At 38.6% G+C, this 23,403-nt stretch overlaps 1 protein-coding gene and 1 pseudogene across 1 annotated transcript; one reads left to right on the forward strand and one right to left on the reverse strand.

Moving 5' to 3' along the window:
* Positions 1-508: 508 nt before the first annotated feature.
* On the reverse strand, positions 509-23,181 carry LOC143856461 (AP-1 complex subunit sigma-2). Its single transcript, XM_077366688.1, has 8 exons — positions 23,073-23,181; positions 22,938-22,985; positions 3,846-3,932; positions 2,022-2,113; positions 1,825-1,933; positions 1,018-1,053; positions 815-901; positions 509-732 (listed from the first exon to the last, which is right to left on the reverse strand). The coding sequence occupies exons 2-8, from the start codon at positions 22,938-22,940 to the stop codon at positions 661-663; spliced, it is 486 nt and encodes a 161-aa protein (XP_077222803.1). The 5' UTR covers positions 22,941-22,985; positions 23,073-23,181; the 3' UTR covers positions 509-660.
* Positions 5,394-6,786, forward strand: LOC143856604 (altered inheritance rate of mitochondria protein 25-like; annotated as a pseudogene).
* Positions 23,182-23,403: the final 222 nt, after the last annotated feature.

A 23,403-nucleotide genomic window follows, 5' to 3' on the forward strand; every position in this document is an offset into this window, starting at 1 on the left:
AGGTGTATAAATGGGGTCTTCTTGTAGATACACATCTCTAGACCTACTCTGGTATACTTCTGTGTCCCGTTTTATACTTTAAAAATCCCATATAGTTGAAAAAAAAATTCCCTACTATTTGGATTAATTGCAAAATTTCCAACGTGAAAATGAATTTTACAAATTATTCTCATATATTATTTGAAACGTGTGAGAAATTCAGAACTAATGTACGAGGCATTGTAGTGTAAAAGAAACGAAAGGGCGGCCTCGTGCCATTGCAAGGTCTGGGGAGGGCTAGAGATGCATGCAGCCTTACCCCGTGCTTTGAGGAGAGGCTGTTTCAATGACTCGAACCCGTGACCACCGGGTCACAATGGGGCAACCTTACTCTTGGCACCAAAGCTTGCCCTCAATGTCATTTCAGTGTAAATGGAAAATAATTATAAATTTTCTGAACTTTTCCCAAACTTATCCCCTCATTTCCAAAAATAAGGCCAATTTTTTTCAAAATCAAATTGCATGCTAATGAAATAAACCAAATTTCAATCAATTTAAACAGTGTTAATCAAAAGCTCACCCATGCCAGTTTGTCCTATATGTCAACAAAAAAGGGTACAAAATCCCACTTGAAGTACGTACTGTTTACTTGGGTGTAAAATTGGCAGAAAATACCTCCCTCTATTTGGTGGCTTGTGCAATCATATTGCTTATGGAACTAGCCTCCTCTTTTGCAGTCTCCACCAAAGAGTCCTACAGACCAAAACCATATTCTGTCAACATAATCTCATGAATCAAAGGCACAAAACAAGATAAAAACCAAGAAAAAACATACCTGTGCAGCGATAACTCGGGCGACTGTTTTCTTGCTTGATTCTTGAAGTTCTCCGGCAATCAGAATTTCGTCGAGTATGTAGTACGCCTGAAATTGAAACTCAAAAAGATATCTAAATAAGAATCTAAACAATAATTATATTGCACCTATCATGTTTTGATGAGAAAAAAGAGATTCTGAAAAGAATGGGTTCATGAAATTACCTTGTGAAAGTTGAAGATCAAGTCCAACTCACACACCTGAAAGGAGGAACAAAATGAAGCCAACATATTTATGCATGTGAGTTTGTCGTTTACGTATAGGTGGATGTATTTAAAAAAAAAAAATACACAAGGCCCCACCTTGTTCGAAGATCCAAACCGTTCATTTGATGGGTCCCAATGTTAATAGGCTGTGCCCTGAAAATCAACTCTATGAAATAACCTCTAAGATGAAAGGGCAAGAATCATCCTATGGAGATGATTTTCAAGGCACGACCTATTTACGTTGAGGCCCAACAAATGAATGATTTGGATTTTCGAAGAAGGTGGGCTCCAGTGTATTACCTATGTGCAGACACCATATAAAAACTCTATATGTATGAGTATGTGTAAGCCCCCATAGTACCGTATTTTTCAAAAGGTATTGCACGGCTTACGCCATAGGATGATCCAAGCCGTCCATTTGATGGGCCACAGAGTAAAATACGTTGTGCCCCAAAAGTCATTTCCATTGCATGATCCCAGCCCTCCGATCTATAGAGGTTTCCATAAAAAAACAGTTCCTCTATAGATCGTAGGGCTACGATCATCCTATTGAAATGATTTTTAGGGCACAACCTATTAGCATTGTGGCCCATCAAATGGACGGTTTGGATAATCCTATGGTGTAAGCCGTACAGTACCTTTTGAAAAGAAAATACTGGACCATACGGGCTTACACTATATAAAATCTCATATATGTAATATGAAGTCAAATGAGCAAGCTATTGTTGTTGTTATCACAATTATTATAGGTGGTCAGTTGCTCACACTGCCGAAATAACGGTCTAGTATCTCAACAAAATGGTGAATTATTTCAAGAACTTCAAGTTCATTGTCATCTTGGTCAATACACATGCAGAAGTAGAGGCTGGCATATCTGCATACGATTACAAAATAAAATCAATCCTGTCTGCAAGAAAGCCAAGTTTCTGCCAAAACACAAATCTATTTAGCACTTGCATTACCTTTTATATACCACTTTGTATCCTCTCCACTCAACAAAATTACAGAGCTTTGGACCCCTAGAAAGAATCACTCCACTGAGCTCTCGGATTACCTTGTTAAGACAACAGATACAGAAAAGGCACACAAATACAGGGAGATGGTAAGCAATGCAAAATTCACACAATACTAGTCCCCAGAGACTAACTGTGCTTCTTTCCATTTAAGCAGAGTTACTAAGTTCAGATTGAAGAAAAATTTGCCTAGGCAAATGTTTGGAAAGTTCAGGAGTAGTTCGGAACTGACATGACATATTTTGTAAATTATACATTTTCAATAAAATGGCGCTCGTAGATTATATGGTATTAAGTGCATGGGTACTTTTCATCAAGGTTGTGGAGGGTTCAAGGCTTTTTAGGTTTTATTTTAATAGTTGCTTGGTGTTTTTTTCCAAGAAATCAGAAAAAATATCATTACAAGGAAAATTCACGCTCTTTGTGAAAAAAGAAAATCACAATTTATTTGATAAAAACTTGAATTTTTCATAGCTCGCAATCTTTTCATAGAAAAAAAAAACGAAAAAATTCACATATAAATGACATTTTTTTTTTGAAAACCCACCAAATTTGCTAATATTTGAGTAGATTAAAGGAAACTCCCCCAAATCCCAGGTGATAAAAGGAATCAAGAGCACCTCTTGAAATCTCAAGAATGGCAGGAGCATCTCTGTTCAGAACCAAGATTAATTTTTTTGGCAGAGAAGCTGCAGCAGTTCTTAAAAATATGAATGAGATACTAACCAGAACAATCACAACTGCTGTATTTAGAACTACGGACGTATCATATGCCAGAAGTTAAAGTTAGAATGCAGAAGGGAAGATAATCACCAGATGAAAGTAAACAACTTAAAATTTTCAGTATGCACAAAACAAGAAAATAAATGAACACTCTGAATTCTCCAAAAGCTACTTTACACTCCTAATCCTGACAAGCAGCTGACAAGAACTCTGAATTCAAACATCTAGCAGATTAACGGTCAAATAATAAATATTCCACCCGCAGGAGCATAACTATGGCCGACCCTCTAATATTTACTATATTATAAGCTACTACCTCATTATTAAATGAAATTTTAGGAAACCAACTTAGTTGCATAATCTCTAAAATTAACTTACTATAATTTTGTGTGCCTTGTTACGATTGTATACAAGCAAGAATATTTCGCACAAGATATTATAGAAATTAGAGACAATAAATTGAAAGAGAGAAAATTAATAACTAATATTCTCTGACAACTTAAAAAATCTCATTTCAGAAAAATCTTAGTTATTTATGTATTTGAGGGCTTACTAATAAGTAATAACTTTATAATATGGCAGAACAAGTCAAACAAGAACTTTAAATACGGAAGAAGGGCAATTTCACTTCTTATATTTCCATCATTGCTAACAAGAAACATGATGGAATAAAGAAGAAGGGCAATTTGTCTTCCTAACCCGAACGGGATTGGCACGTCGGCTGGAGTCGTGGGTTTGCTCCCCATAGACTCGAGTTCGAATACCCCCGGGCTTGCCCAATGCACGTGGTTTACGGGTGATTGCATATATCCATAAGGATTAGTCCTGCCCTAACTGGGGTAGGGATACCCTATGTCATCCAAAAAACAAAAAAGAAACATGATGGAAGCATAAATGTTGCTCATAAGCCTATTGGAGATTTGGAAAGTGAATTTCCAACCAAAGCAAATTCAAAAGTAGAGGCAAGGAAATATATTCAAATATGTAAATGCAAAACAGAGAAAAAACAGCAAATCAGCAAAAGCAATATGGAATATGCACATTGTTTACCTTGGTTCTTTCCTTCTGTGAGTAAGGGGAGTACCATTTTGTCAACCTCACTTTTCCTTGTCGGCTAATAAGAAGTACAAAGTGAATCTGGAAAACGTGCAAAAGTATAATCCGTTAACAGGACTTGATATGAAAATAACTACAAATATCTCCAGATCTACACATAAAAATCAAGTCAATAATGCTTTTTTTTAACCCGGAATTTATCTAGGAACCCGGGGCGGCACCTTAAATTTTATTGATAAGAACAATAGTTACAAGAGGAGGACATAGAACCTTGCCTCTAGCTCATCAAGATACAAGAAGAGGTAAAATAAAACCCTTTAACAAATAAAAACAAGCAATATTCATTTAGTGTGAAAGACAATAATGCTTTGTTAATAAAAAAAAAAATAGTAGATTTAGAACTGTCCAGTTCATCCAATTTCTGAGAAATACTTAACAGATTGCACTGAGGAAAAATAATCATTTAATACTGGAGACACACAATATGCAAGAAAGTCACTCAGATCTTGTACGACTTAAAAGATACTCTCAAAGTGGGAGACTTATGCAAACAGAGTGAAAAAAGGCTATGAAAATTCATCACAACATACCAAATAGTTAAATCCCCACAAAGAAATACAGATGGCAGACCCATCTAAGTTATTCTACAAAGATAACTGCAGTAACAAAGTTCCCAAAAATCTCAAAACTCAAAGCTCCTCCAAGCACAAAAGGTTAAAAGTTACAACCTATTTTCCTTCTTTTTGGTAGATAGAATATATTGAGCCTAATGTTAACGTTCATTGATTAAATGAACCAGTCAATTATAATTCGAAACAACAAGACCCTCAACCATGCACAGGCTTTCAGCAAGTAGACACGAACAACAAATAAAATAGATATGCTTTCATCCAGTATAGAAGACCAGGCAAAACCCAAATGAAGTGCCTAAATTAACTCATATAACCAACAAAGTATATTGCTAGGCATCAGATATGGTCAAGCAAGGACTAAATGCCCTGCTTTCACCAACAGATTGAAACTAACAAACAACATCTTTCTTTAAAGATAACTGCTATATTATGACCTTTTTCCATGACTGCTGCTTGAAAATCCCTCCAAGTACAACCTTTGCCTCCACTTTCATTCCCTCAAAATTGAAATCTCTGTAGGTGCTTAACGCATAGATCTCCATGAACTTCCATTCGATTTAGGAAGCTCTTTCCTCGCAGCTTAAGAACTCAGGGGCCTTCGTGATCGATTAATTAAATGAAGTGGATAAAGCAGTGGGGTTTCTTACACAATCATATGAGGTTTTCATGTGAGATTTCTAAATTGGGTGCATGGTGGCACATTGTAGATAAGTACCAAAGTGGTGCCCATAATGCTGAACAGATTGTGGAACCCATTTATTTTGAAAAACAACCTCAAAAGAGATCTCTTGCATTGACACCATCACTACAGTTTGGCATAGGGAGAGGGAATTTAAGATTTTGGAAAAGGCCAATCTTACTCAATTAACTTTTCAAGGGGATTTGAACTTCATTCTGACACAAGAAGTCCATGGTGGCCAGAACAGATATCTTTGGCTATGCTCCGTCAGTTTGGACAAGCTACTGTAAATGAGACCTTCTTAAGCAGAGATTGGCTATCCAAGTTTGGAATGCAGAAAGAAAAATGAAATATACTAGGCGTGTAACAAAAAGAACTGTTCGATATGTCCAAAGTGGGGACAGGACATTTGAAAATTAGTTTTCTTTTCAGATGCCATTTAATAGGGAGAGGCTTTGTAGGTGGACCGGCTGCAGAAGAAAGATTTGATAATCCAGAAAAATCCCTTCTCCAGCATCTCCAGAAGAGATCAGGTTAGCACCTCTTCTTTCTAGGTCCAAATTCCTCACACCGAGGGACAGAGTGGGCAAATCTCATGTTGGGTTTTGAGCAGGAGAACCGGTATGCTATCGTAGATGCTTGCTCTCCTCAGTCACCTGTGGTTTTAACAGTGAACAAAGTAACTTCATCTTTAGCTACTCCGTACAAGGCGCCCTTTCATTGCTTACATAACTGCTTCCATGGTAACAGACTCTTTAGGGTTCACAGGCCAGTTTGGTTTATAAATAGCCCAATTTAATAATAGAAGGGGACTTGTCCAATGTTATATCTTGGGCCACCAACAAGGCAATAGGCCCTTGGGCGATTACGAGCATTGTGGTGGGAAATTACGAACCTTGTTACATCCTTATCACCAAAATTTAAGCATATGCGTCGGTCTGCCAACGAAGAAGCCAACAAATTGGCTAAAGATGGGGCTTTTGAGCTCCTCACAGATAGAGATGAGGTAGTCATTGTTCAAATGGAGCACGCTTTGCAATCAAGGAATGCCTAGAGGTTATAGCAGTTTCTCTTCTTGACTGGTGATGGGTAATCTTGTAATCAGGGTTTGATGTAAAAACTTACTATAGTGAGACAACTTTCCCTTCAATGTAATAGAATTTTCATTATTAATTAAATTGTTACCTTTCAAAAAAAAATATAGCACAATTTATGAAGACATAGATGGTAAGGAAATTGGCATAGTTCATAGACAATGTCATCTTTGGAGGAGAGTATATGATTTCTATATGGGGAAGTAGATGAAAACCCTAGATTTTGGAACGGGACATTTAACTTAAAGGATAATGACGGGAATGTGCTAGCTGAAATTAATTGTGACTGAAGGGGTATTGGCTTTGACCTCCTCCTCACAGATGCAGGTCAGTATGTGATACGATTTAGGGATGTTGATCACAGTTCTAAGAATGGGCTAGCTAGTGCAATTCAAGAATTAGAAATTAGCAGTCCACTGGCTCTATCAGAGAGAGCTGTGGCTGTTGCTCTTGCCGTGTCATTGGACAATGACTACTTCTCTACACATGGGATATGGTATTGGGGACTGACTTTAATTTCCGTCGGTTAATAGAATACAAACAGGTGTAATTGAAATACCCATTTGATTCTTTTTTACGTTTTCTTGGTGAGCGTTGCTTGGCATGGATCTCTTCACCTTTCTCCAAGCTTAATCCTGTAAGGTATGTGAGGGTGGTTACAGCTGATGTATATATATTCTGTACGGTACATGATTTGCTTGCTACCTCAGATTGTACAATGCCCACGCACACCTCTCATTCCATCAGAAATGCAAGAATGGAAAATGGAAGTATTGGATCAACCTTCCCTTTTCCCTTTCTTTGCTTTTTTTTAAATAACTGCTATATTAAGGAAAAAATTACATGGGGCTAAGGTTGCCCCTTTTATATATGACCCCTACGGATACCAGATTTAGCCAACGAATCAGCAAGGTTATTGGCATCCAAGCTGATTTATTACTAACCATATAAGGGCAGCCAAGCTGAAAAGTACATCAGAATTAGCTGATTTATTAGTAACCATATAACGGCAGCCAAGATGCGAAGTACATCAGAATTAGGTTGTAGTTAGAAATTAGGGTACAAACTCCAAAGCACGCTCAACTCTAGAGGGTGACTTACAAGTGTTTGTCAGAATTCACTCTCTTTCAAGGTAACAGATTAGGGAAAGCAACTCCATGTGATCCAAAGGGCACTGAACCCTTATCATAAGCAACTGCTCCAGACTTGATTCTTTACTCAAAGCTGCACATAGCAAGTTTCTCACAACAATATGTATGGTCCCTGTTCGGAACAAACTTCAAATACATGAGAAGAGAATAACACACACAAAATGCATTGAGATCAAAATTTCCTCTTGCGAGAAGAGCTTTTATTGATTTTATGGTGACGTACACTTCTGGCTCTATTGGTCGTTACTTACATTTCTTAAAGAAAACACCTTTGATTATATATCAAGAGGTTCCCTATCTAAATCCAAATTTTAATTATTCAAACTCCCGAAAGAGGGGCTTCGTGAACTCTCGAGTCGTAGTTTTGACTCCTTTTTGTAAAGGGTCCTCCTGGAAGAGAAATTCCTTTGAGTCATTTTTATTGACCTTATTTCGACTCTTCTGTAATAGAGTCCTGCCGGAAGAAGCTCCCTTGAGTCGTAGTTTTGACTCTTTTTGTAAAGGGTCCTCCCTGAAGAGTAACTCCTTTGAGTCATCTCATCTTTCTCCTGGAAGAGAAAGGTCTTCTTTGCTCTTTGAGTCTCCCAGAAGAGACTCAAGAGATATCATCTTTCTTCCAGGAGAGGAATGTCTTCTTTGCTCTTTAAGCCTCCTGGAAGACTCTAAAGAAGTCTTCTTCTTTGCTCCTTTTCATCATTTTTCTCCCAGAAGAGATCTTTGGGTCCCTCGAAAGAGACTCCAAAGAGGTCCTCTTCTTTGCGCCTTTTCATCATCTTTCTCCCAGAAGATAAAGGTCTTCTTTGCTCTTTGGGTCTCTAGAAGAGACTCTAAATGGGTCTTTTTCTTCCTTTAGGGGAATCGTCCTTTTCTTCATCTTTCTCCCAAAAGAGAAAGGTCTTCTTTGATCTTCGAGTTTCCTGGAAGAGACTCGAAAGAGATCCTTCTCCTTCTTTTGGGGAACCGTCATCTTCATCATTTTTCTCCTCGAAGAGAAAGCTCCTCTTCGCTCTGAGTCTCCCGGAAGAGACTCTGTAAGCCCAAGGGTTCCCATGGGTTAATCATTCATCTTACCTTCTTGTTTTGATGCTAGCAAACCACATTGATTAGCATTTATGGACTGATGTGTTGCTTGAGATGCATCTTACCTTCTTGTTTTGATGCTAGCAAACCACATTGATTAGCATTTATGGACTGATGTGTTGCTTGAGATGTTGTGTTGTATACAGGAATTTTATGTCATAATCCCCATTACACAACTCTTCACAACACATGACTTGTGGATCAAGGATCAAAGGAACCAAGAGCTTGCACCTACATTAGAGTCATCCTCATTTAAAGATGCTCAAGTAAAGAAGCTCATCATGAAGATTCTACACAATGTTCTAAAAAGCACTGGGCGGCTGATTGACCTCCTAGCGCCCAGGCGGCGCTTAGGCATTTTGAGGCGTTTTTTTTTTTTTTTAGATAGATATTAATATATTTTCATAATATCTTGCATTTTTTTATATAAAATACAAATACTTGAATACATAACAATCCAAACCATTTTATGCATAAGTATTAAACATTAAATAATAACAAAAAGTCAAAAACGCCCAGGGCCTGGGCGGCCGCCTCATCACCTAGGCGGCAGTCTCATCGCCTGGGCGGCCGCCTAATAACGCCCAGGTGGTAAGCCCGCTTTTTTAAATGCCCAGGGCCTGGGCGGTGCGTTTCTTCTGCGCCCAGCGCCTAAGCGGCCGCCTTTTAGAACAGATTCCTACAAGTTCCCAACAAGAGTCAAGAAGAAGCTTGGAGTTGAACAAGCCATTGGTGACACCTCATGCACCTTCCAACATGCATTGAAGATTGGAGGAGTCACAAGAGTCAAACGAACGTTCACGAAGTTCACTCTCAAGATGAAGAAGTCCAAAGAAATGCAAAGGAGCCAAGACATTCCAAGAAGACTCAATGGTATACACTATTAGAATGTATTTTGAGTCCTCTTGATTTTATGTTTAAAATGCACTCTCAAAAGGTTTTCATACTTAACATTTTACATCTTTGAAAACCATCAACACACACCTAAAAATGTATTTGAAAACCGTGGACTTAAGCCCAAAAACAATACCCCAAAAGCACCTGGTTTTTAAAGTTAAAAATGGAATTTTACTCAGGGCCAGTCGACCGGGCTATGCCGGGCGACCACGAGATGCTAACTAGAATTCCAGGGCATCTCGAAATTTATCGGGCCGGTCGACCGGGGTAAGCCGGACGACCGCGGATACGTTTCTGTTTCAGACAGAAACAATCCAGTATGGTGTGGGCGGTCGACCTCCATGGGTTCGGTCGACCGCGATAGTGTTTTGAGCGAAAATTTAATTCAAACAGGAAGCCCTAGCCGGGAGACCGCCCTTGGGCCGGTCGACCGCCCTTGGGCCGGTCGACCGCGCCGGTATGAATTTTGAATTTCAAAAGAAGAGCCCGATAAGGGCAGGCAACCGCCGTGCCTCGGTCGACTGCCGCGACATGGAAATAGATCCGTTGGGGTTTTCACAGGTTGACTTTTTCAACCCTGTAATTTACAGTTTTACCCCCAAACGGTCATATTTCCTTGTGGGCTATATATACACTATCTAAATCTTTCTAAACAACCTTTTGCAAGATCAAATCACATCTTCTTGAACTTAAACTTTTGCAAGATCAAATCACATCTTCTTGAACTTAAACTTTTGCAAGATCAAATCACATCTTCTTGAACCTAAACTTTTGTATGAAAGGTTAAACCTCTTTGAACTTGTATTTTTATATTTTATCAAGAGGATCTCCATAGACTTTACATTTGTATCTATTCCTTGGAGAGTTTGTGAGCTTTAAAAGTTGTAATCAGCCTATCAAGAGGCATTGAGAGGTCTTTCATTCTATTTCTTCATTCTATATTTGAGGGTCTTCGATTTGGCTCGGAAAGAAAGGTAAATCATTTGTAAGAGGAAGATGTCTTCAGAAAGGATTCATGCGAAAGGGTGTGATCCCTTAGAAGTTGAAGGCGTTGGTGTACGGCTTTAAGATTCGCCCGTTGAAGAATCTTATTGGTTACTGAAGAATCCCAAGGAGGAAAACTTGGAAGAGTGGAGTAAGTCAAGTTGTGACCGAACCACTATAAAACTTGTGCCTTGTGGATGCTTTCTTCTTCTTCTTCTCATTTGCACATTGTGGTCATTGGTAATCTCTAACCCAACTTGTGTCTATATTTTAATCGAACAAGGGTTAGTGAATGCATGCTTAAACTAACATCCAAACCCTAGCTCTTAATATTTGTATTGATTGATCAAGGGTTAAACCGGTTAAGGCTTAATTGGTAAATTGATTTTAGTAATTCAATTAATTAAGCCCCAAATTTTTAAGTAGCCAATTCACCCCCCCTCTTGGATTGTCACCATGTATTTCATTTGGTATTAAAGCATAGGCTCTTAAAGAGATTTTTAAATTCAAAATCTACAAGAGATAAAGATCCATGACAATCCAATGGATTTTGAGCTAGGCCAATCCACTATAATTCCTCCATTTTTTGATGGAACGAATTTTAGAGGTTGGAGAATAAAAATGCTTGCCTATCTTAAAACCATAGACTTTGACATCTTAGATGTCATTAAAAGGGGATTTTTTATTCCAAGGAAATGCACTAAAAATGATGTAAAATTATTTTTCCACAAAAAACTCCATTGAAAAAATATGTCCAATCATCCTCTTGTGCATCAATGTTAGAAAAATCGAAATGAATTTTTAAATGTTCTCATATTGCCTAGGGGTCGAGTTTACATGTTTATCAGAATCCCATAAATGCGAGAAAAATTGAAGAAAATTGGTTTGTTCACAAAATCCCTTGAAAAGTATCAAGAAATTGAAAACAGGGGTATGGCGGCCGACCGAGCCTCGGAGGGAGATCGCGGAAGGCAATCTGGACAAAAATAAAAAGAAACAGGTTTGTCGCGGCGGACGACCAAGCTTCTGCGGATGACCGCGGATGGTCGAAATGTGAAAAATAAAAAATGGACAGTAGTATCGTGGCGGGCGACCGCCATAACCCGGTCGACCGCGACGGTCGAAAACTACTTGTAAAAGGGCGTCCGCGAATCACATTTCTAACTCCCGCCATTCCTTTCTCTTCTGGGGTTTTCTTGCCTCTTTACTCCAAAGTCATTCTCGGTTGAAGAACTTCAAGATTAAAGGATTCTAGTAAGTTTTTTTCCATTCCCGTCTCTCATTCTCTCTCTCTCTCTCTCTCTCTCTTTCTCCATCTTCCATTTTTGTACTTCTCTTGTTGTTCTTCTCCATTGTTCTTGTTCTTCTCTTACCAAATCTCCACTAATCTGTCATCTTCTTTGTATTTTCATCTCTTCATTCCATTTTCCGTCTCTCATCTCTGTTTCCCTCATCTTCTTCTCATTCTTGTTTTTAATCCTCTCACAAAATCCTAACCCTAGAATGGAATCCTCAAGAAGGAAAATGCTTGCGCATAAAGATAAGAGGCCAAGATTCAAATCAAAAGAAGAGGAATTTCACAATGAACATTTCTTCAACCAACAAGCACAAGAAAAGTACGAGCGCCTCCAGCATAGATCGATCATCTCAGGAAGGAAAGTCGAGATTACTGACCTTATAGAGTTTGACCTCTTCAATCTCTTTGCAGCACAAGGATGAGTAACATTTCTAGAATCTAACTCCTTGATCTTCCCCGAGCTTGTAAAGTTCTTTTATGCAAATCTTTTAATATCACATGGAGGAGCAGTAATGAATAACTACTGCAAATCATAGCTTGTGTTGAATGTTGCAGAAATTTGTAATATTCTGGATGTCCCTAATAGTAGGAAGAGAATCTTCTTTTGGGGAAAAGATGACATTGAGAATCATTACTTCACACGGAAGGATGTTTACGAAACTCTAGGAACCTTCCCCCCTGAAGGTAAAAAATTGAATGTCATGTCTAAACAAATGAGTTATCAGGCCAGAATAATCCATAAAGTTGTGGTTCACAATTTTACTCCAAGAGTCGGAAATCTTGATACAGTCAAGCCATTTGAAGCCTACTTAACTTACTGTATTATTAAGAAGATTCAACTGAATCTCGGTACCATTATCTTAGGATTCATGGATAAGGTAGTTAAGAAGAGAAAATGAGGTTTACCCTATGGGATGCCCATCACTAAACTACTAAAGTATAATGGAGTAGATTTGATGAAGGCCTACTTCACACTTTCGGATCCTGTGATCGATTCCTCTACCCTGATTCAAATGGGAATAAAAAATATCACATGGGGAGATAGCAGTAGAATTGGTTCTAGTGAAGTACCAAGGGGACAGGATGAAGATGAGTAAGTACAGACTACTCAGTCTCAGAGATCATATGAGCATTTTGTCAAACGAATTGACCAGATGAGCACAGAGATAAGACGACTTACTAGAGCTGAGACTCAGAGGGCTACTGAGTATTCGCAACTGATGGATATCGTAGCAACAGACAGGAGAGCGAGAGCTCGGGAGTATGACGAGCTATTACAGGCTATATCAGGATCCCGTCCTCTTCGATATTACTCCTCGACTCCTCCCCGTGATCAGCCTCCTTCAAAGATGTGATGGACTCATCAGTGCATTTTTGTTAGCACAGAAACTGTAGTTGGTACACCAAAAATGATATACTATAGTGCTACTAGGATATCCTTCTCCATTTCTTCTCGCCCAGTTTGGGCTTTTGGATTATGTTTTATTTTCTCATGGATGATGTTTATGCCTGATGTGGGCTTTTATTTTGGTCTGTACATGCCCAGTATGGGCTCTTACGACTATGGATGTTGCCCTAGATGGGCTTGTGGATATTATGGTTGGATGCCCAGTATGGGCTTTATGATATGTGGATGAATATGCCTTGTGTGACATGATTATGGATGTATAGGATATCTGCCCAGTAAGGGGCTTTTTATGCTGTTATTTTGTTTTTCATGACTCAGAGATTGTATGACAGTATCTATCCATGTATCTCTGATTATGTTTTGACATGATGTGAAGAGGGCGTGTCTCTTCCATCGTTCATTCATGTATATGGGATCTTTTCCTATCTCATCTTTATATATACATGAGTTCTTTTGGTTGCCATGGATGTGTATTCCTTTGATTGTTTATTATTTTGGTATCCATGTGTTTATTAGACTGTATTTGTTTCAACTTTATAATCATATGTCTAATAATCATCCATTCAAAGTATTTCTCTCATTTGAATGGAGCAAAAATTGAAATGGGTAAGGTGATTAAAATCTAGGGCTTATGTGTTAGAGTAAACTACATTTAGATTAATCGCACATAATCAGGGGGAGCTTTTCACTTGCAAATGTATAGTTCTGAGCATGTTCATGCTTACGAAGAGACTTGTCTGCCCTATGAGAAGAAATCTCCAACAAAATGCAACTTGTTAAGTCATAGATCTGAGCATATCTTTGCTCAGGTAGATATTTATCTGCCTTCAAAAGTTGTAAATAAAGCCCAAGTGTTCAAATCATTCACCTTGCATCATTGTATCTTGTCATGCCCTCCAACACAGGTCTCACCTAGGGCCAATGACAAATTCATAGGGGGAGAACTCAATCGTTATATATCATGATTATATAGATCAATATGATATGCTCATATGGTTTATTACCTCTATTTTTATGCTTAACTTGTGAATCATTCGATAAAAAAAAACCGCTTCTCATGCATTACACTTAATTTTTCTTATTAGTTCTTTTTTATAAGCATTCTAAGAGCTTAAATGTATTATCATGTACAAGGCACACAACTTAGCAAAGCTATTATTCATCTTGACGCTCCACTTGCACTTTCACTTGTTTATCCCTACCTTCTTGCTGTTGCCAAAAGGGGGAGAATTTCGAAAATTGATTAGGTTGTCTTGTATGCACCATATGCTTTATATTATCATATTACACTTGTGCATATAGTGAGGGGGAGCATTGCTTAAATTGTTTATTGTATTTAATGCTCATTCATATATTTGTTTAATATCTCCTGCCTCCCTAATCAATTTGTTTGCCATCATAAAAAAGGAGGAGAATGTAAGCCCAAGAGTTCCCATAGGTTAATCATTCATCTTACCTTCTTGTTTTGATGCTAGCAAACCACATTGATTAGCATTTATGGACTGATATGTTGCTTGAGATGTTGTGTTGTATACAGGAATTTCATGTCATAATCGCCATTACACAACTCTTCAGAACACATGAGTTGTGCATCAAGGATCAAAGGAACCAAGAGCTTGCACCTACATTGGAGTCATCCTCATTTAAAGATGCTCAAGTAAATAAGCTCGTCATGAAGATCCTCCAAGTTCCCAACAAGTGTCAAGAAAAAGCTTGGAGTTGAACAAGTCATTGGTGACACCTCATGCACCTTCCAACATGCATTGAAGATTGGAGGAGTCACAAGAGTCAAACGAACGTTCAAGAAGTTCACTCTCAAGATGAAGAAGTCCAAGGAAGTGCAAAGGAGCCAAGACATTCCAAGAAGACTCAATGGTATACACTATTAGAATGTATTTTGAGTCCTCTTGATTTTATGTTTAAAATGCACTCTAAAAAAGTTTTCAAAATGGTTTTTCATACTTAACCTTTTACATCTTTGAAAACCATCAGCACACACCTAAAAATGTGTTTGAAAACCGTGGACTTAAGCCCAAAAACCATAGCCCAAAAGTCCTTGGTTTTTAAAGTTAAAAATGGAATTTTACTCAGGGCCGGTCGACCGGCTATGCCGGGCGACCACAGGATGCTAACTGGAATTCCAAGATATCTCGAAATTTATCGGGCGGTCGACCGGGGTAAGCCGGACAACTGCGGATACGTTTCTGTTTTAGACAGAAGCAATCCACTATGGTATGGGCGGTCGACCTCCATGGGTCCGGTCGACCGCGATAGTGTTTTGAGCGAAAATTTAATTCAAACAGGAAGCCCTCGCTAGGCGACCTCCCTAGAGCCGGTCGACCGCGCCGGTATGAATTTTGAATTTCAAAAGAAGAGCTCGATAAGGGTGGTCGACCGCCGTGCCTCGGTCGACCGCCGCGACATGAAAATAGATCTGTTGGGGCTTTCGCAGGTTGACTTTTTCAACCCTGTAATTTACACTTTTACCCCCAAACGGTCATATTTCCTTGTGGGCTATATATGCACTATCTAAACCTTTCTAAACAACCTTTTGCAAGATCAAATCACATCTTCTTGAACCTAAACTTTTGCAAGATCAAATCACATCTTCTTGAACCTAAACTTTTGTATGAAAGGTTAAACCTCTTTGAACTTGTATTTTTATATTCTATCAAGAGGATCTCCATAGGCTTTACATTTGTATCTATTCTTTGGAGAGTTTGTGAGCTTTAAAAGTTGTAATCAGCCTATCAAGAGGCATTGAGAGTTCTTTCATTTTATTTCTTCATTCTATATTTGAGGGTCTTCGATTTGGCTCGGAAAGAAAGGTAAATCAATTGTAAGAGGAAGGTGTCATCGGAAAGGTTTCGTGCGAAAGGGTGTGATCCCTTAGAAGTTGAAGGAGTTGGTGTACGGCTTTAAGATTCGCCCGTTGAAGAATCTTATTGGTTAGTGAAGAATCCCAAGGAGAAAAACTTGGAAGAGTGGAGTAGGTCAAGTTGTGACCGAACTACTATAAAACTTGTGCCTTATGGATGCTTTCTTCTTCTCCTTCTCATTTGCACATTGTGGTCATTGGTAATCTCTAACCCAACTTGTGTCTATGTTTTAATCGAACAAGGGTTAGTGAATGCATGCTTAAAGTAACATCCAAACCCTAGCTCTTAATATCTGTATTGATTGATCAAGGGTTAAACCGGTTAAGGCTTAATTGGTAAATTGATTTTAGTAATTCAATTAATTAAGCCCCAAATTTTTAAGTAGCCAATTCACACCCCCTCTTGGGTTGTCATCCTATATTTCAGACTCCAAAGAGATCCTTCTTGAAATCTGCAAAAGGGAAAATAAAAGTTATTAAATCAAGAGATATTTTCACATCTTTCTCTCTTTTCTTTCTTCTTTTCTGGTTCTTCTCTTCCTTTGCGTCGCCTTTTCTTTTTCAACGAGCTGATCCCTTTTCTAAAGGATCTTCTCTCTATTTATAGAATTATTCTCGAGCCGTTGGCAAGTCCCACCTCATCTCTTTTCTCTCACTCAAAAATCCTAACTTTCGTTTCTTAGAGCCGTTGTGAATGCCACCTCACCCCTTATCTTGGTTTCCAAGATCACAACTCCTTTTATGGGGAGTTACGTTAACTCCCTTTTTTGAAACGTGGATGACTAATATCTTCCTTTGAAAGATTTTTCATTTCCTTATATTTAGGAATTTCTTTCCCCTTAGCCATCGACTTTTTCTCTTTTGATTATAGTATTTTAATTTCATGTTTATCCCTTTTACTTCTAGAAATGACGTAATGCGTAACCACCTTTTTGAGTTCATCCGGTGACAATAAAATTATCGAAATACGCCTATGCTAGGTGAAGTAACCAAAATAATTCCAAAGTTCTTGTGAAATTTAGATTAAAATCAAGTCTTGTAAGCCTCAAAACCCTTCCAGTTAGAAAACATGAGGGGGCATTTGTTGAACTCAAAATTTTACAAAAAAAGGGCAGTGATAAATCGACCCCCAAAAATCTTAAATCGACCCCCTATGTGGCTTTCTCTCTCCTCTGGGTTAGAGAGAGAGAGAGGAGAGAGAAAGACACATAGGGGGTTGATTTAAGATATATGGGGGTCGATTTATCACTCCAAAAAAAAACTGATCCAAAGCTGCAAAAACCTTAGCCAATGTCAACGAGGAAACAAGAAAAAACAAATCATACAACTATTTATTGCTTTCCATCTTTTAAAAAGACCATCAAGCGCTCAAATCGAAAGGCAACATGATTTTTCTTTATCGCTTGAAGTAAATTTTATTAGAACAAATGAATGATACAAGTGAGGTCCATCTAAAAAAGCAAGCCAAAGTGGATAACTACAGTTCTTCAATTAGATCATTGTCAATAATCATACGAAAAGGTAGCTTATGAATGAACTAACTCTAAAACCTATGCTCCATCCTGTAGAGAGGGTTATCTTCTCAGATCTCCTCAACAATGAAAATTGGCTAATTTCGTTGAGACTTCCTTTTTTTGACCTTTTGTATTGTAAACTTATAAATAAAAGTAGAACAGCAAGATCAAAGACATCAAAATCCTTAACTAACTTCTTGGCAATACAATGAGTAAAGAAAAAAGATCTAAGAATTGGTCAATCCCTTTGCGTCCATGTATTAAAAAAGCACGCAATTAAATAAAAAATGGGTGGGAAATGTCATTTTATGGACATTAATGTGTTTCATGGACTTGTATCTAACAGCCCATTCGTCGTGTAAATATAGATCACAACCAATAAGACACGATGTACGAGTACAAGATGAGAGTGGTTAGAAATGAGGCTAGGGTTAGAAAGGAACAAGAAGAAGAGGAATGGAGGGAGGGAGAGTCCCTACTAAGGGAGCTCCCTCATGTAAATGATGTATATATAGGCCCAACTAGGGCAATCATGTGTACAAAGACTATACTACCCTCTAACTTACAAGTAATGCCTAAACTACCCTTACTTACAGATTATTCAACACTTCCCCTAAAGATGTAGTATATATACTATGGAACGCCAGCTTGCTACAAAGAAAACTACAACAACCAACTAAAAATAACCATACATCAAAAAAGTACAATAATCTCATACACAGCCATCTTGGTACAACATTCCTCCTCAAGCTGGAGTGGTGAATACAAAATGAAAAACATAATAACATAAGAGTACATCAGCGAGAGCAACGTCATAAAAAAAGAGCAGCTCCCTCTGAATCAACATGCTAATGAGAGTGATTAGAACAGGGCCTCCCCCTGAATCAGAACAACGAAGCTACATGCTAAAAACGATCAAACAGAAGCGCCTCACCAGGGACAAAAACGAGCCTCGAACAAAATAAGCACGCCCAAGCCGCGCACTGCAAACAAAAACGAAGTACCACGAGCAGAGATATCAGCTGAGCAGCACAACGCTAATAGAAGAAGAAGAATCATTGGAAAGGTGATCGGAACCAACCAACGACAGGGGGCACCGTCATTTGGAGATACAAGGTTGACGACAACACGTCGCTTGAGGAGATAACCATCCAACGACGGGGGACACCGTCGTCTGGAAAGACAAGGTCGACAAGGGACACCATCTCCTGGAGATAACCAACCAACGATGGGGGACACCATCGCCTAGAGACAAGGTCGACAAGGGACACCATCGCCTGGAGATAACCAACCAACGATGGGGGACACCATCGCTTGGAAACAAGGTCGACGGGGGACACCATCGCCTGGAGTTAACCAACCCACTATGGGGGGCACCATCATTTGGAGACAAAGTCGACGGCAGGACGTCGCTTGAAGAGATAACCAACCAACAACGGGGGACACCGTCGCTTGAAGATATAACCGACCAACGACGGGGAAGATCGTCGTCTGGAGATTCAAGGTCGACGACAACACATCGCCTGAGGAGATAACCAACCAACGACGGGAGACACCGTCGTCTGGAGAGATAATGTCGACGGGGGACACCGTCGCCTGGAAATATAACTGACCAACGACAGGGGACACCATCGTCCGGAGACAAGGCCGCCGTCAGCACGTCGCTTGAAGAGATAAGGCAGATAGCCATGCTAAAGACAGGGCATATAGTTGGACAATGAAAAGTTGATTGCAACGCAAACCACGATGAATGTGTAAAACTATGCAAAGGAACTGCACAAACTACACACTCGTGTAGAATGAATCAGCAAAGAACACGAAGAAGGAAACAACTGACAATGCGAAAAAGCAAGAGATAGAAGACAACACGACAAATGAGGAAGAACAACCGCCAACCAACCACAACAAGAAGGACAAGGAACATAAAGGAATCACTAACACTACTCCCTCTCGGGCGAGACTACATGAGCCCGGAGACAACAACAAGAAAAGAAAAGACAATTAGAGAAGACAACACTCCCTCTTTGGAACTATATGACAACACTCCCCCTCAAGTTGAGGCCAAAGGCCTCTAACTTGCAGCAAAAATAACACAATCAAGGCAAACACCTCTCTTAGACATGTGATCAAACACTTGGTGTCGCCTTGAAGAGCAACACAAAGGCCATGAAACACAAAGAATAGAGAGACAGAAAGCGAAGAACAAGATGGAGTGGATGGGAGGATAAGACTCAAATGAGAAAGAAAGAGAGGATTTGAACCATAAAGAAAGGGGAGATGAAAAAAGAAAGAACTCAAGAATGGACTAAGATGTTGAAAAGAAAAGGAAAGAACCCGACAAGGTTATAGATTGACAAAACAGAAAGAGGTTTATAGATTTAGGACAAGAGTAACAAGAAAGGAACAAGAAAGAAGAAAAAGAACGGATTTACGAGAAGAAAGAACAAGATTTATGGAGAAAGAACCAGAAGGAAAAAAGAAAGGAAAGATTTAGATGGAGAAAAGAGGGAAAAGAATGTAGAAAAAGGGATCTTTTTCTTATTTTTCTTCTATGTTTTGGGTTGATGGAATTAGAAATGGTATTTACAGGAAAGGTTTGGGTTTAAGGACTCACAAGAAGGGGTTAGGGTTAAGAGATTTAGGGTTTGGGATTAAGGATTTGGAGTTCTGGATGGAGATTTAAGATTTGGGGATGCGAAAAGGGATCAAATGGAATTCAACATAGAAAGAAAGGGAGGAATAAGGGATTTGGGGTTGAGATATGGAATTTGGGGATGGGAAAAAGGGATTTAGGGTTGAGATTTGGGTTTACCGCAAGGGTAGAGAGGCTAGAGTCGAATACGGCGAAGGAGTGGGTTAAAGCTTTTTTTTTTTTTTTTTTTTTGTAAATGCGCTAGAGAGAAAGAAGAGGGAGTTACGTGAATGCGCTGATGCGCAGGAGAGAGAGAGAGAGGGGAGAGGGTTTGCGAGAGAGATTTTAGGGAGATATTATGGAGGAGAGATTTTCGAGGGAGAGAGATCTTCAGAGAGAGAGAGAGAGAGGATGTATGAAAAAAAGAAAGATAAAAAAAGGAGGATGAGAGATGCGTGTGAGAGAAAGAGAAAAAATCAGGGAGAGATTGTAGGGAAGATTGAGAGAGATTAGAGGCTTTCACGGCAAAACCCAAAAACTGGGTTGGTGTAAATGGGGGCAGCAGCAAGGGTTGGGCCAAGGGGAGAATGCGAGAGAGATGGGGTGTGTGTGTGTGTGTGTGTGTGTGTGTGTGTGAGAGAGAGAGAGAGAGAGAGAGAGAGAGAGAGAGAGAGAGAGAGACTCTTCTTCTTTTCTTCCTCCCCTAGGATCTTTGCTCTGATACCATGTTAGAATTAGGGTAAGAGGAAGAAGAAGAGGAATGGAGAGATGGAAAGCCTCCACTAAGGGAGCTTCTCATATAAATGATGTATATATAGGCCCCGACTAGGGCAATCATGTCTACAAAGACTATACTATTCTCTAACTTACAAGTAATGCCTAAACTACACTTACACATTATTCAACAAGAGCAATTATTTATGATAAGAAATTCTTGGAGTTCACGAAGTTATCAAGAAATTCCAACAAGATGCACACTAATAAGGAAGGTATGTCACTTACTACTTCAAGGCAACAAAACAAGGCAAAGAAAGGCAGTATGACAGAAACACATGCAAAATCTGAGAATCAGTGATGCAAATAAATCTACCAAAAATCCACCAAAAGTATAAAACTTGCAAGAGAACTGAACAATCACACAATAATCCAATAGATTTGCACAATAATACTAGAGAAATAATATGACAACAGATATCACGAAATCAATACCAATGGGTATTATTAAACTAGGGTAAGGCGTTTTGAGCCTATATAAATGAAGTTTTTGTAAATATTGTGTAATGATATATATTGAAAAGAGATAGAGCAGAGAGAAATCTAATGGAGTACAAAACTCAATTCATTCATCCATCTTTCATCAATACAAGCCATATATATAGGGTTTTGGTTAGAATGAGCAAAATACCCCTATCACTAAGAGTCTAAGACAACTTTTTACACTCCCCCTCAAGCTAACATGGTATGAGAGACATGTTAAGCTTTTCGACTAAGTAGTGATGAACAGTTGTAAGTGCTTTAGTGAAGAGCAAAAGTAGGAAACATCGATCTGGTGAGAATGGAAGTTTTAAACATGGCATTGGGAGCACCAATCCTCTAAAAAAGTGTAAAATACATAGTCAAGATCATCCATGGGCTGTTGACTAGCAGCATACTATTCAAAGAAATTTTGTACCTTAGCCACATAATCTTGGACGGTAGATTTTCCATTCATGTTGGATGTAATATCGAGAACCTGAGGGAACCTCAGGAGAAAGGTTGGAATTGATCCACCTAACAATCAGTTGATTGTAGGCATCACATGAAACATATTATGGATTATATTCCCAATAAGAGACTAGCAACATCCACAGATTTACCGTCTTCTTCTTTGAAAGCATCATTGCTAAATTAAGGGTTCGCTCATGAACTTTGCATGAATTTGATAGCCACTAGCCCCACTACCCAACAAGTGTTACAGATAAAGATATGGGGATCAACAACGAGATTCACACGAGGGGAGGCAAAACAAGTGACTGCATTGGCAGCCAAAGATGGAGAGACTTGCTAGGGCAAATAAGTATTGCTCACGCTCACACTAGTCAATTAACAGGCCCTAAGAAAGGTAGAATGAACATGTCTTGCAACAAAAAATTTGATTACAGTGTATCGAGTCACAGTACCTAGAGGTGAAAGAACAAGCAACTGGAACAGAAATTATCAAGTTGACCTAAATTAAACATTCATGATTGGTTCAGTCACATATTTAAAGCATACAAGGGATAATAAATTAAAATTGTCTAAAAAGTTGAGTTAGTTATCACATTTCAGGCAAAATTTCACTATTTCGGCATTCCAATGATAGAGCAACATTTGAATTTCATGATGTCTACTTAGATCCAAAGCATGCAACATAAAAAAAAGAAGACCATTTACAAAGTCGGGTTTGTAACCTTTAGAACACATATCAATGAATCAAACATTCAAAAATGAATCAGCATTTCAAATACAGAAACAATAACCTCATCCAAGAATTCAGGTTTCTGATCAATTTCAAAACCAAGTTTTACTTCCTCATCCATCAAATAAGTTTGAACTATAAAAATGTGTCATTTGAGTCGAACTCGGAAGATGTACTTACATATCAAAATAACACCAAGATAACAATGGAATTCATAAGAAATCTGTGGTTTTATTATATCATATTCTAAGCAGATATCTCCATTTTCCACAGGTTTAAGTGGATTCGATCAATTAATATGAGAAGGAGAGAGAGAAAGTTGAGGTAGAAAAAATTCTATTGGAAATTATATGCATAAACTGCTATCACAAACAAATACAAAAGAGATTCAACGATCCCTTACCATAGTTGGGAGGGAAAGCTTGAAGAACAGCCTGTTCGTCGGATCTACCTAAGAAGAGAAATTAAAACAAATATGATGTACAAGATCGAAAGAATAAAACCCACATCTAAGAAGAGAAATTAGAAGAGAAATTACTTGTATTTCTGTTGCTTGTTCGTCGGATCTACCTTGTTCTTCCTTCGTCTCAGACAGATTAAATGGAGAGATTGAGAGGATAAAACTTAGGGGTTTTTACAAAAGACCACTTATCCTATGGTTATTCTTAAAAAGTGACCCTCTAATTTCAAGATTAACAAAAGACCCTGCATATTTGCAGTTTAATGTTAAAATACTACCTGCCATTAAGTTATTGCATGAAATGATGAAACCTTGATTGAAAAGACTTAAATACCCTTATGATGTTGAAAAGACCAAAATAACCTCAGATGCACTTAACTTAATTTTTTGGGTGCAGATATCCACAATA

The sequence above is a fragment of the Tasmannia lanceolata genome, unplaced genomic scaffold, assembly GCF_043159265.1.
Source record: "Tasmannia lanceolata isolate RefF3 unplaced genomic scaffold, GAP_Taslan_0.1 ptg000023l, whole genome shotgun sequence".
Taxonomy (NCBI): Eukaryota; Viridiplantae; Streptophyta; class Magnoliopsida; order Canellales; family Winteraceae; genus Tasmannia; species Tasmannia lanceolata.